The sequence below is a fragment of the Cajanus cajan genome, chromosome 6 (assembly GCF_000230855.2).
Source record: "Cajanus cajan strain Asha chromosome 6, NIPB_CcT2T_4, whole genome shotgun sequence".
Lineage (NCBI taxonomy): Eukaryota > Viridiplantae > Streptophyta > Magnoliopsida > Fabales > Fabaceae > Cajanus > Cajanus cajan.
Window position 1 is genome coordinate 2,994,432 of NC_138522.1, and position 14,803 is coordinate 3,009,234.

At 31.9% G+C, this 14,803-nt stretch overlaps 1 protein-coding gene across 1 annotated transcript; it reads right to left on the reverse strand.

Moving 5' to 3' along the window:
* Nucleotides 1-6,680: 6,680 nt before the first annotated feature.
* Nucleotides 6,681-10,545, reverse strand: LOC109814859 (kinase with adenine nucleotide alpha hydrolases-like domain-containing protein). The gene is made up of 10 exons (XM_020379374.3): nucleotides 10,183-10,545; nucleotides 10,024-10,106; nucleotides 9,649-9,892; nucleotides 8,865-9,461; nucleotides 8,518-8,766; nucleotides 8,258-8,421; nucleotides 8,069-8,148; nucleotides 7,836-7,983; nucleotides 7,509-7,658; nucleotides 6,681-7,413 (listed from the first exon to the last, which is right to left on the reverse strand). The coding sequence occupies exons 1-10, from the start codon at nucleotides 10,334-10,336 to the stop codon at nucleotides 7,171-7,173; spliced, it is 2,112 nt and encodes a 703-aa protein (XP_020234963.1). The 5' UTR covers nucleotides 10,337-10,545; the 3' UTR covers nucleotides 6,681-7,170.
* Between the last annotated feature and the right edge of the window lie 4,258 nt (nucleotides 10,546-14,803).

Consider the following 14,803-nt stretch of genomic DNA (forward strand, 5'->3'; position numbering starts at 1 on the left):
TTACATGTTTGGTAACAAGATAAGATTGACGTATGTTTTCTATCATTCATTTTTATGAATTGAACGTGGAAATTTGACACGTATGTTGTGACAGTGTAATCAAACACAAGGTAAGGTGGTATTGAAATATATATAATTTAAGAATAATAATGGCAAACTATAAAATGTATATACAATTCTTAATCATCTTAACGGATCATCATATTATTGCAAATTAATATATATATATATATAGGGAATGTTAATATACTCTCACATATTTTTTAGTTGAATTATATTAACAACTTACAACAAAACTTTAGAAAAAAAATCACTCATTTCTTTTAATTTAGTTAATTTATATAAAAAATATTATAGTAATTTAATTTAATTTTAAATAAAAATAAAATATTTTCTCTTTTTTATTAACTTCATTTTTCAGTTTATTTCTCTCTTATTAAATTTTTTTTTTAACTCATTTCTCTCTCATCTCTCATGATGTCTCCCCTCAACAAATAAAAAATTAATTAATAAAAAAGAAATAAATTGAAAAATGAAATTAATATGAGAGATAAAATATTTTATTTTTATTTAAAATTAAATTAAATTATTATAATATCCTTTATACAAATTAACCAAATTAAAAGAAATGAGTGATTTTTTTGTCCTAAAATTTTGGTGTAGGTTGCTAACATACTCCAACTAAAAAATAGGTGGAGTATATTAGCATTCCCATATATATATATATATATATATATATATATATATGTATATATATATATATGTATATATATATATATGTATATATATATATATAAGTAGTTTGTCTTTTTTAAGTTTTTCTTTTGAGGAATTAATTATTCATTTTTAAGGGTAAATTCTCTAATGGACCATTACTACAAGTGGTGTATGGGTGCACCATGAAAAATTACCATTAGATGCATCTAAGCCTACTGTTTACCAATACACCCTATCACATTGGATCCAAATTTTTGAATTTTTGATTGAAATTATTTTTTTAAAATTACCCAAAAAAAAGTATGTGTTACGATGCACTGACGCAACTGTTATTCACTTTCGGAACGAGCTGTTCTGAAATCAAAACGGGTCGTTCCAGATGAAAAAATAAAACATGAATAATAGATCGGAACGGGCCGTTCCAGATGAAAAAAATAACACATGACTAGTTAAACAAGAACGGACAGTTCTGAATTTGGAATGGGCCGTTTTAACTACAAATTTGTCATAAGAATTTTTTTAAGCAAAATAATATTTTCTTTTTCACTCTACTAAATTACATTTAAAATTTAAGTATAGTTTTTCAATTGATAATGCTTTTCTATTAGAATTAGAGGTTTACATTAATTATATGCGTAAATTTCTAATTCTAATTAGAAAATAACACCAAACAAAATTTTCTACCATAAATATAATATGGGCCTAGTTTTGGACTTCATGGGCCTTTGGGCTTTTGACAGCTTCTGAGCTTAGTGAGCTCAATGGGTTTAGTGAGCCTAGGGTTCTCTTTACTTGGACTTTACATGGATGACCACCTTTCTCATATATTTGGTAGTATAGGAGTTTATACTGTTTAGTCTTGTATTGTGGGCCTTAGTATAAAACTTTTTGGGTTTTAAGCTTATTGGGTCTAGTTTTGGGCTTCATGGGCCTTTGAGCTTTTGATTGCTTCTGAGCTTAGTGAGCCCAATGGGTTTGGTGGGTTTAGGGTTCTCTTTACTTGGGCTTTACATGGATGACCACCTTTCTCATATTTTTTGTAGTATAGGAGTTTATATTGTTTGGTCTTGTATTATGGGCCTTAGTATAAGACTTTTTGGGTTTTAAGTTTATTGGGCCTAGTTTTGGGTTTCATAGGCCTTTAGGCTTTTGATTGCTTCAAAGCTTAGTGAGCCTAATGGGTTGGGTGGGCCTATGGTTCTCTTTACTTGGGCTTTACATGGATGGTCATCTTTCTCATATATTTGGTAGTATAGGAGTTTATATTGTTTGGTCTTGTATTATGGGCCTTAGTATAAGACTTTTTGGGTTTTAAGCTTATTGAGCCTAATTTTGGGCTTCATGGGCCTTTGGACTTTTGACAGCTTCTGAGCTTAGTGAGCCTAATGGGTTTAGTGGGCCTAGGGTTCTCTTTACTTAGGCTTGACATGGATGAACACCTTTCTCATATTTTTTGGTAGTATAGGAGTTTATATTGTTTGGTCTTGTATTATGGGCCTCAGTATAAGACTTTTTGGGTTTTAAGCTTATTAAGCCTAGTTTTGGGTTTCATGGGCCTTTGGGCTTTTGATTGCTTCTAAGCCTAGTGAGCCCAATGTGTTTGGTGGGCCTAGGGTTCTCTTTACTTGAGCTTTTCATGGATGACCACCATTCTCATATATTTGGTAGTATAGGAATTTATATTGTTTGGTCTTGTATTATGGGCCTTAGTATAAGATTTTTTGGGTTTTAAGCTTATTGGGCCTAATTTTGGGCTTCGTGGACCTTTGGACTTTTGACAGCTTCTGAGCTTAGTGAGCCCAATGGGTTTAGTGGGCCTAGGGTTCTCTTTACTTAAGCTTGACATGGATGACCACCTTTCTCATATTTTTGGTAGTATAGGAGTTTATATTGTTTGGTCTTGTATTATGGGCCTTAGTATAAGACTTTTTGGGTTTTAAGTTTATTGGGCCTAGTTTTGGGCTTCATGGGCCTTTAGGCTTTTGATTGCTTCAAAGCTTAGTGAACCTAATGGGTTTGGTGGGCCTATGGTTCTCTTTACTTGGGCTTTACATGGATGACCATCTTTCTCATATATTTGGTAGTATAGGAGTTTATATTGTTTGCTCCTGTATTATGGGCCTTAATATAAGACTTTTTAAATTTTAAGCTTATTGGGCCTAATTTTGGGCTTCATGGGCCTTTGAACTTTTGACAGCATCTGAGCTTAGTGAGCCCAATGAGTTTAGTGGGCCTAGGGTTCTCTTTACTTAAGCTTGACATGGATGACCACCTTTCTCATATTTTTTGTAGTATAGGAGTTTATATTGTTTGGTCTTGTATCATGAGCCTCAGTATAAGACTTTTTGGTTTTTAAGCTTATTAGACCTAGTTTTGGGCTTCATGGACCTTTAGGCTTTTGATTGCTTCAAACTTAGTGAGCCCAATGGGTTTGGTGGACCTAGGGTTCTCTTTACTTGGGCTTTTCATGGATGACCACCATTCTCATATATTTTGTAGTATAGGAGTTTATATTGTTTGGTCTTGTATTATGGGCCTCAGTATAAGACTTTTTGGGTTTTAAGCTTATTGGGCCTAATTTTGGACTTCATGGGCCATTGGACTTTTGACTGCTTCTGAGCTTAGTGAGCCCAATGGGTTTGGTGGGCCTAGGGTTCTCTTTACTTGGGCTTTACATGGATGACCACCTTTCTTATATATTTGGTAGTATAGGAGTTTATATTGTTTGGTCTTGTATTATGGACCTTAGTATAAGACTTTTTGGGTTTTAAGCTTATTGGGCCTAATTTTGGACTTCATGGGCCTTTGGGCTTTTGACTGCTTCTGAGCTTAGTGAGCCCAATGGGTTTGGTGGGCCTATGGTTCTCTTTACTTGGGCTTTACATGGATGACCACCTTTCTCGTATTTTTGGTAGTATAGGAGTTTGTATTGTTTGGTCTTGTATTATGGGCCTCAGTATAAGACTTTTTGGGTTTCTTTTCACTTAGGTTTTACATGGATGACCACCTTTATCATATTTTTGGTAGTATAGGAGTTTATATTGTTTGGTCTTGTATTATGGACCTTAGTATAAGACTTTTTGGGTTTTAAACTTATTAGACCTAGTTTTGGACTTCATTCATAGGATGCTTGATGTCATTGAGGAATGAGCTTCATATCTCACTCACGCTTAGCACCAAACTACCCGCACCTAATGTCATTGAGGCAAAGAGTCTCCTATTCTCTCGTGTCTGGTATGACAAAACTCACGTCCGACCCTAATTAGGCAGAGAGCCTTTGTCTAACTTATGTTTAATGCCACATACATTAGCAACCAATGCAAATCCAAACAAAAAATGAGTATCTCTCCTCACACTAGGTGACATTTAATTAACGCCTAATGTTTGTGGCATTGGCAACAAAACCACGAAAGTCTATGCACCTTAAAAGCAATTAAACTAATGTAAATTAAATTTAAAAATATTTGGTAACATCGTTTTTTTAAGAAGAAAATGTCGAGATATAAAACTAAAACTAACAATTTTTTGCAATAATTTAAATGAGAAAATTATATTTATAATAGGAAATTTTGTTTGGTGTTATTTTCTAATTAGAATTAAAAATTTACGCATATAATTAATGTAAACCTCTAATTCTACTAGAAAAGCATTATCAATTGAAAAACTATACTGAAATTTTAAATATAATTCAGTAGAGTGAAAAAAAATATTATTTTGCTTAAAAAAATTCTTATGACAAATTTGTAGTTAGAACGGCCCGTTCTGAATTTAGAATGGCCCTTAACTAGTCATGTGTTATTTTTGAATCTGGAACGGGCCGTTCTGATTTCGGAACGGACAGTTCTGATCCATTCGTCATGTATTTTTTTCATCTGGAATGGCCCGTTCTGATTTATTATTTAATTATTATTTTTTCATCTGGAACGGCCTGTTCTGATTTCAGAACGGCCTGTTCCGAAAGTGAATAACAGCTACGTCAGTGCATCGTAACACTTGCTCTTTTTTTTTTGGTAATTAAAAAAAATTAATTTCAATCAAAAATTCAAAAATTTGAATATAGTGTGATAAGATGTATAATGGTCTATTAGTTTAGATGTATCTTAAGTTAAAATTGATGATATACCATGCACCACTTGTAAAAGACACCCGGCATGTGTCAGTGTTGATATATTTGTTTTGTCGTTCATTAGCTTTCATTTCTCTTTCTTTTTTCTCTTTAATTTGCACTCTTTATCTGTCTTGATTTATGTAACTTATTATTTTTTTTTTTTGCAATAATATAATCTGTCAGTTAACTTGATTATAATCAGTTACCATTCGATAGTCTCTCTTGACACTATCATCTAGAGTGATTCACATGAGTATATGAATGACCACCGTCAATACAAATCCAAATAAAAATATTAATATATAGAAGATGAATGTTAGCATGAACGTTGAATATATTTTGATAGACCAGTAATATAAAGCTTTTAATTTTACGAAACATTTTGTAAACTTTATGGACCAGTGTATGAGGTTAGAAAAAAATAATAGCATTTAGTTTTTGTACAACAACAGCAAAAATATTAAAGCTAAAATCTTGTGTATATTACTTTGATTCTCTAACACTAGATCGATTATAATAATCCTTTAAATTTTTTAGCATATAGCATGAAATAACTAACAAAAAGAGACATGTCGTCAAAGTATCAAAGAATGAATTAACAAGATTCTCCATTTAACTAAACATGCTCTTCTATCTCGAATAGGCCAAACAGAGGTTCTTCACGCTAGTGACAAACAAGTGAGAGACTCTTTACCATTTTGATTGTCATTCGACCGAGAGATTCATATTTCAAGATAACTCACAGATTGCTTATCGAGTTATCTCCCTAAAAATTAATCATGACTATGACTCTCGTGATTCGCACATGAATTTGGATAAAATTATAAATACAGATGATAGATTTATTATGAAAATAACATTCACGTACATTAAGGAATTGGAGTTGAGGAAAAAGATTCATATCCTTAATATGACACCTGTATATATAGAAAAAGGGTTTTTCTTCACAAAGAAAGTAACACAAATTGATAAATGCGGGTAAGTTTTCTTAGATCTCATATGGTTAAAGATATCCTTTTACTAGAACAATGGTTAAGGCAAAAGATTTTTTGGTTTGCAGACAAATTAAGAAACTCATGTTTTTACTAATTATTATTTTTTTTATTGGTTGAGTAAATGATAACTACCTGTATAGGAAATCGTTTCTTTAAGAATTAGTAAAAGGATACATCTAATTGAACTGTTAAAAGTCACGAGACAATTTAATACCATATCTCCACAGTAAAGCTGTATTTCTCTTGGATTATACAAGTTCATAGCCGAGTATTGATGTCTGACCAGTGACCACTAACCTAGTGTAATTAAACAGTCCTGATATATCTGTATTTCAAGAGTCCAAATGTACATCTATACATGAGTCCTCATCTCTACGAGTTGGTTCAGAATAACTATTTAGTACCAATAAATTCTTGCGAAAATGACGGTTGGTTCAGTTGAAGCAAAAACTTCACTTATACTCGTGTTTATTTTACAATTGTTTTTCTTTTTTAATTATCTTTTTCTCTCTTCTCAATCGCTGTCAAGTGCCTCCAGTAAAGGATACCATACGTAAAAAAATAGCCGTTGAATTATTTACAAGTATTCAATGGAATATTTGATCAGAAAGTCATCTAGAAATCTGATCGTTGCTTCACCATCATTAGCGTCACCGTCATTTCCTATGCTAAATATCTGTTTTAAAGTCCCCTAATTTCATTTGTATTAAGATCATAATTACATGTTTTAAACAGCACTTTATTTTTATCAAAGTTTTGAACTTCACAATATCCCAAAGTTTTCCCTGCATCGCTTTATACATATGGTACTTACATATGCGTACAAACAATTATAGCATCTAAATCTAGCGAAAATCACCTTAAACTCAAACTTTACAGTTCATTTTTATTCACACCACAAGAATGAAACATGAAAATAGTTACAGTTAAAGAAAGAAAGATTAAAAGAAGATGCCACCTCTTAACCCCGACGAAACAACACCACAGGTGGACTTTTGGTATGTGACAAGACAACTAAGAAGTAAGAACTAAGAAGCAAGAGGTCGTTCTCTCATTGTGGAATATGTACTCTTCATTGTTTTTGTCAAATTTTACACAATTAGCCCGTTAGAATTTGCTCCAAAAAGCCCAAACGCTCACCAACACGAGTTCTGCCGCTAAAAGCTTTCCAGAATACAGATTGAGACATAGCTACAAAGTCAAGGAGGGGGGCTGAACATTTTTCCGTTGGACCTCTCTTCCAAGACCCAATCTGCGCTACCGCATAATTTGAAAATCTAACCTAAGAAAAACAAAAGAATAATATATGAAACAAACATTTCATTCCAATATGGTGTCGAAATGAACTGGTCAGTCAAAACTTGAAGAGCGACTCCATCTTCCCTGCAAATAGTCCTCCAACGAGATACTCTGCTCAGAGCTACCGATAGAAAGCGTATCATCCTCCAAGTCCAGCAAAGCAAGGTTCAGGTGGGACTGAATATTATTAGTTGGAACTTGTTCCTCATCAAATCCATCAAGTTCCACTGGTGCATTAACTTCTTGTTCTGCCCATCTTGTCACCTCTTCATCACCATGCAGAAGTTTTAATATCTGCAGCATCATTTAAAAAACATGATTGATATTCAAAAGGACTTAAAAGGAAGGACAAATGGAACGGAGCACCTTTGCACGGGCAAAAGACTTACAAGGCTGATTTGAGGTCGCAATCTAGGCATCCGTCTAATGCAGAGAGTAGCAGCCAAAATCATTCTCTTGATATGGCAATCGTCGCATTCATTGCCTAGGCTTGGATCAAGCAATTGGGAAAACTTCCCACTTTTCAAAATTGGTGTTGCCTGGAGATTTTCAACAATATCATTCAAATCCAATTCATAGGGATATAGTACAATGCAAGATGTTCAGTTCTTATATTGGCACACGTTTCATTACTGTAAAAACAGTGTTGTAATAATCTTAGAAGCTGAATTTATAAGAAAGGTAAAAAAATAAAAATAAAAATAAAAAAAACTTACCCACATAACAAGGCTCTCCTGGCCCTTTGGAGATTCATTACTAATGACCTTCCTATTAGAGAGAAGCTCAAGGAGTACAACACCAAAAGCATATACGTCAATTTTATCAGTCACTTTACCGTGCATAAAGTACTCAGGTGCGAGGTATCTGCAGGATAAAACTTGCTCAGAGCAAATCAGAAGTATAGGTAAACAGGCCAAAGGAGGAACAAGAGGGATGCTATGCTACTCACCCAAAAGTTCCAGCGACATCAGTGCAAGTAATATGGGAAGAAGAAGATGAAGCCCAACTAGCCAGTCCAAAATCTGAAAGCTGAAGAAATTAACACAAGGATTTAAGCATAAGCATAGCTGAAATCCAGTGGAAGAAGTTTCACAGTGTAACATCTAACAGAGAAATGAAAGAAAATCTATTACATTACCTGAGGCTCAAAATCATCAGAAAGAAGGATATTCGAAGATTTCACATCCCTATGGATCACGGCTCTTGCACAGCCATTATGCAGATAATCCAGTGCCTCTGCTACACCTACGGCCACCTTGTACCTTTCTTGCCAACCAAATGCACTACAGTCCGCCTTGTTGACTTTGCCAGAAAGTACAAGTAAGAGAGACAAATTAGAGAATGAAAAGGTTTATGCAATCCCTAGCAATTAGTATGCAAAGCTAAATAAATATCTACCATGAAGGTTTTCTTCTAGGCTTCCCCTTGATAAAAAATCATAAACTAGTAGCAAATGGTTGCCCTCTAAACAAAAGCCAGATATAGATATTACGTTCTTGTGCTGCAAAGTTGTAACGATCTCAATTTCCTGAACAAATTCCTTTATCACGTTTTCAGATGGCTTCAGAATTTTCACAGCCAATTCCTTGCCATCTGGAAGACATCCTCTGTAAACATAACTACAACCACCTTTGCCAGCCAAATTTTCTGAAAACAAGAGGGAAAAAAAAACCTATTAGAAGATACCCCAAGAAGGCAACCAGAACAGAAGCTGGGAAACAAAAGTCAAAGCAGGGAAAGCTAACCCAGTGCGAAGTTGGAGGTTGCTGATACAAGTTCCTGCAAACTATATAATCTGCATGAAGACGAATACTTCTCTTGCAACACCAACAATTCTTCAGGAAGGCTACTCAAATCACTACAAAGGGAGGGAGAAGCAAAAACAGAAGCAGATCCAAATGGCACAATGGCACCACTCACCCCATCAAGTGGGGAATCATCAATCTGCTCAATAGTAATTTGTTTCTGATCTGGATGGACTACAGCCGAAGAATGAAAAGTCGGTTGTCGCAATGCCCGTTGAAAAACAAATGTATTTTTCATACAATGCTTATGGGTATGGGTATGCTTTCTGGGATGAAATACATGACGAAGCAACGACCAACCAGGTCTACGCTTCGAATTACTGGCCACAACTGAATAACAAGGAGCATCATCCTCATCAAGATTCTTAAACGGAACCAAAGCAAGTGGATTCTCCTTCTCAACATCCTCACACAACCCTTGCTCAAACTCAATTCCAGAACACTCCTGCAACGCACAACTTCCACAACTCTTCGTACTCTTACTTGTATAAACCACCAATGATTTTGCCGACAAATTTGCCCCTTCGAGTAATTTTTCTGCCACAACAGTAAAAACTCTATCATTCTCACTTTTATTTCTCTCACCAAACATTCATCAACAAACATCCCTCACCAAAAAAGTACTAAAACACACTTCACTCACGAAGCATATCATTAATTAAACGCATATTATTACTATTAAGCAAAAGAAACGCAGAAAACGAAGAAATAAAACTAATTAAACCTCGATCACTACACAATCTGGAAGCTTCTCTGCGGAACGCGATTTTGCCATTATCAACAGAGAACACAGAGACACACTTGGGCAATTTCTTCGCGCAGTATTTGGCAACCCAAGCGGAAGAACGAATAGTGTGGTGAGATTTAGAAGTTCCCAAAATCACCGTGGAAACGCCAAACGCCTTCGCCTCGTTCACCAGAACCTTCCGAACCGAACCACCGCGACACACTTTAAGCCTCAATCCAACCTGAACGAAACGAAAATCGTACAAACAAACGGAGTTCCGGAACCGAAACCGCGGTGACAAAACATTTATTCCACGTGACCGAAACGGAAGAAGAACAAAAAAATAAATAAATAAATAACGGCGAAACGAACCTGCTTCAGGTTGCAGAAGCCTTCGTAAACGGCGAGAACGGAATCGAAAGTCTTCACCAGAGATAACAGCGACGCCGCTCCCTCTGCAACGAAAAAATAAAATCACGATTCAGATTATTATTAAGAATAAAGTTAGAGAGAGAAAGAAGAGAGAGATACCGGTGGCGGTGTCGAGCACGTGAAGCGCAATGACGAGGTCGCCGGGCTCCGCCACCTTAACGAGCGCCCACGTGAGCAATTCACGGCTGCGAGGATCTAATTTGACGCCGACGAGGACAATCCGGCCACCGGCACCGTCGCCGATAAGCTTCATGGGAAGAGTGAGTTTGTGTTTCTCTCTCTAACTCTTATTTTTTCCTTTAACTCTCTTTGGTGATGGTTGCTTAATGCTTTATCTTGGGAATGGCGAACGAGAGAGAGAACGAATCGTGCTCGAGAACCGTGGTGTCGAACCAACTGTCTTAGGGGGAACGTTACGCTGCTTCGCGGGTGTGTGTTGGGATTGCAGGTTCGTTTTCAACCGTTGCTTGTGCCGACCACGATTGCGCTGGCGTGCCTCGAATCTCGTCTCGGTCGCATCAATTATTAATAAGTGGACCCGCGCTCACGTGGCGAATGCTGATTGGTTCACGCACTGATGGGATGTGGGAAGACGCATGCAGGTACTGTAGACTGCACTGCAGACTCCACTCTTGTTGCGTTGCAGAACAGAGGTTGATTCCTTTTCCTTCACAGTAAAAATATGGAATTTGGATCTTATTATGCAATTTTTTCTTTTTAAATTTTTTCTTACCATAATAATATATTTAATAATTTAAATTTAATTTTATAATTAATATAATTCTTTAAATAATTAAATTTGAGCTATTAGATATATCTAATAATTATTAATATTGCAGGAAAGAGACTTGAGAGAGAAAATTGCAAGAAAGAATCTAAACTCGTAAAAATATGTGTTTTTATTTAGTAAAATAAATTTATTTATTTTTATATAAATTATTTAAAAATCATATATATTATGATACATAATTTATGATTATTATACCATAATTTAATTATTTTATACAACGCATGGCTATTAATATGAAGAAGAAAAAATAACTATAACACTGATGGATAAGAAAAATAACTATAACGTTGTTGAATTTTGTTGGATTCTGTGGTATTCTCATTGTCAAACTGTTTTTTTTTTAATTAAATAAACACGTTTTACCATAAAATCAAACATGTTTTTCCAAATAAGCCTACTACAGAAAGAAATGATTGTCTCACAAAAATGTCCTGTCCATTTAGTTAAAACAGTGATATATGTTAAGTTTTAAATTTTGTATCCGTATTGTAAATTAAAAAAAAAAAAAGCAAAAACAAAAACTAAGCGTGATGGTGAAATTTAGTATCTATTCATTTATAAAAATAATTATATACACATAAACAATATAAAAAAGTCATCTAAACATTAAAAATACTTATTTAAAATTGACTTTTATGACCACCTAAACTTTCATAATTAATACTTATTCATTTAGTAATAAATAAACAATACGTATAGTTAAATAGCATAAAAGATCATCAAAACATTTTTTTTTTCTTATTTCTTAACATTGACTTTTATATATAAAAAAATAACCATCTAAATATAATATTGATATTCAATCTAATACCACTTCCTTTAATAAAAAAATTAAGTTAAATAAGTTTTTAGTTTTCAACTTTTTAAAAATTTAGTTTTTAAATTTTTCTTAAATTTTTATTAATTTTTAATCCTTTATTTTTTTATTCTATAAAATAGGCTTTAAAGTTAAAGTTTTCTTATTAAGTCATCATGTATGTTAATAAATTATTATTGACTTGATTATTGATATTCATGTGATTATTAATTATATAATACGTATCATATAATTTAATATCTATTAAATAGCTATATTAACATCAATAATTCAGTCAGACATTTATTAATATATATCATTACTTAATAAATGAGATTTAATATTGAAAATTAATTTATGTGACATAAATAAAATAGAGAATTAAAAGTTGACAAAAAAAAATTAAAATTTGAAAATTGAATTCTTAAAAATTAAGGGACTATAAACTTTTTTAACCCAAAAATTTATATAAAATTTATATAATATTATCTTAAAACAAATTGTCAAGTATATTAAGTGTTAATTTTTATAATAATTATTTAAAATTTATTTTTAAATTGATTGATATTGTAGCTAGTATGCCCATTAAATTTTTTTAAAAGAAATTTATTTTTGGATATTGTCATAATGTCATGTAAGAGTTATTATTTTGGAATAAAAAGAGAAAAATGTTGTAGTAAATCAAAGTTTAAAATAAGATATAATAACAATTCAACACATGTAAGAGTTATAAATTTTGCACACAAATTCAAACGAATTTTATCCACAATTTTATATTGTTAGAAAGACATGTTAAGAGTTTTTTTTTTTTATGTTCTTTATATACTTTAGTGCTTTAGACCTAGAGTCATCAAATTAATAAAATTAGTTATTTTTTTAATCTAAATCAAATTAATTAAATTTGATGTTGATTGATTTAAGTATAAAATTTAGACATTTAAAATTCAAATTGATATGAACCAAACTAATTAATTTATATTTTTTATTTAATTAACATATATTTATTATTTTAATTATTTTAAAGATATTTTTGTAGTATAATATATAGGTCTAGATTTTCTCAAAGAAATAAAAAAATTATATTGAAATATATTGAGGGTCATCTTCATGTATTATAGTGCATTTAAAATACTTAAATAGAGTAAAAATAAATAAATTATATTACAAATTTACCAATTTAATTAATAATTTGTGATGTATTAATTTAGTTAATGTTAAAAAATTTATTTATTTCAAGAAAATTTATTTCCATTATTTTTTTAAAAAAATCATCATATATTCGATGATTTTAATTAAAAGAATTTGAATTAAACAACAAAAAATTTTGAAATCTAAATTTTAAACCAATCGGAATCAATTAAAGTCCAATCAATCTCACCCATAACACATTATGATTTATATAACCCATTATACTCAGTTATGCACATATGTAAACCACACTCGTTAACAAGAGGAATATACATTCTTATGTCTCCGTGATGAGATTTTGAATATTGGAAACATCTTGAAGAGTTTTTTTTTTTTTTTTTTTCAAAATAAAGAAAGCTTTGTAAGCATTATGACAGAGAAACACTATGTATATATATATATAGACCGTGTATTTAGACGTTTGTTTCGAAAACAAAAATAACCTCCTCCATTCTAATATAATTGTTACAAAAGGAGGAAAAAATGTTCTAAAATAATTGTCGTTTAACTTTTTAAGATAGTATTAATCTATCTGTTTTCATTTATATTCTTAACAATAAAGTTTACTCTCATCTATTTATTTTTTTTTTTGTAAAATTAAATAAGGTTAATATGAAAAAATTCAATGAGCACTTTGTAGTGCTATATACATGGTTCTATTGCTAATTTCGACTGATTAAAAAAATTTGGGTGCTTTGTATGAAAGCATCCATTAAACGCTTTTTTGTAAAATATTTAATTTGGATACTTATTATTAAAAGTGCTAGTGAGTAGGATTTAATCTAAATTACATAAAAATAATATTCTTTTATTTAAAAGATCTTTCTCTGCAAGTGTTTATAAAAATAAAATTACGAAAACATTTCACGCCCTTTCCGACCAAAGAAAAAAATCTGAACATTACGAAACAAGAAAACCTTAATTCACATGATTAATAAACTTATGGTATAAACTTTACTCATTGGTTGCCATGTTACATGAGTTTAACGTTCATTATGAAAGTTGGCTAAGATGTGTTGTATGGTCGAATATACAAATATGTGACAAATAATAATGTTAGAGGTCAAATCATTCAAAGGAAACTTTAATGCGGGCTCCACCTTTATTTAGAATGATTCTGCTTTCTTGTCCATTCATGTACACCATTAAGTTGATAATCTGCTGGATTATTTTATTATTGTTTGTATCATATTAATTATCAATAAAAATATTTCTATTATAACAATTGGATCTAAGTTCTTGTATATTTGTCCCAACTAACGTTGAGAATCGAACTTAAAATCTATGTATTAACTTCAATATTTCTTGCCGTTAGATTGAGTTTAATAATTAGTTTTTCATTATCAAATTTTTTATTGTTGTTATTTTATTTGAAAAAAATGTTGTGTGAAAGTCACCATCACTCAATAACTTGGAAATGGCTCCATAATAGAGATTGGGATACATATATAATGCGAAAGATCTTCTTGATTATGATCTCATTTTCATAGAATCACTTGCTGTTTGGCACGTGTCCTTATAAAAGAAAATATGTGAGTGTATGTCTGTCTTGGTTCTCTCTGAAGGCACGAGAGTTATACAATTTTCAGACAATTAACAATGTCAAGGCTAAGATATTTTGTTTGAGCAAGGATATGTGGATCACATATTTTCATCATTAGAGCATCTGCAATGTAAGGTTGTTTATAAGTAACTCCATGTGCTACATTACTGTCAAATCAGCTCTAGTTCATTTTATGGATTGCTTAAATTTTAGCAGAGTTACTCCTACAAGCAACTCTGCTAATTTAAGCAATTTATAAAGTGGGCTAGAGTTGATATAGCAGTGATGTGACATAAAGACTATTTATAAGCAACCCCATTACAGATGCTCTTAAATGTTGTCTAATTCATTTATATAAAATTCATTAAAGTTAATTATTCCTAAAATTATGTAACTTTTGTAA

What these genes read in the sequence shown, in the direction of transcription:
- LOC109814859 (XM_020379374.3), bottom strand. Translation starts at nt 10,336, where the DNA reads ATGAAGCTTATCGGCGACGGTGCCGGTGGCCGGATTGTCCTCGTCGGC. An exon ending in GCTTCTGCAACCTGAAGCAG is followed by an intron (nt 9,893 to 10,023) that starts GTTCGTTTCGCC and finishes CGTTTCGTTCAG; the next exon opens with GTTGGATTGAGGCTTAAAGT. An exon ending in CAGATTGTGTAGTGATCGAG is followed by an intron (nt 9,462 to 9,648) that starts GTTTAATTAGTT and finishes CTGTTGTGGCAG; the next exon opens with AAAAATTACTCGAAGGGGCA.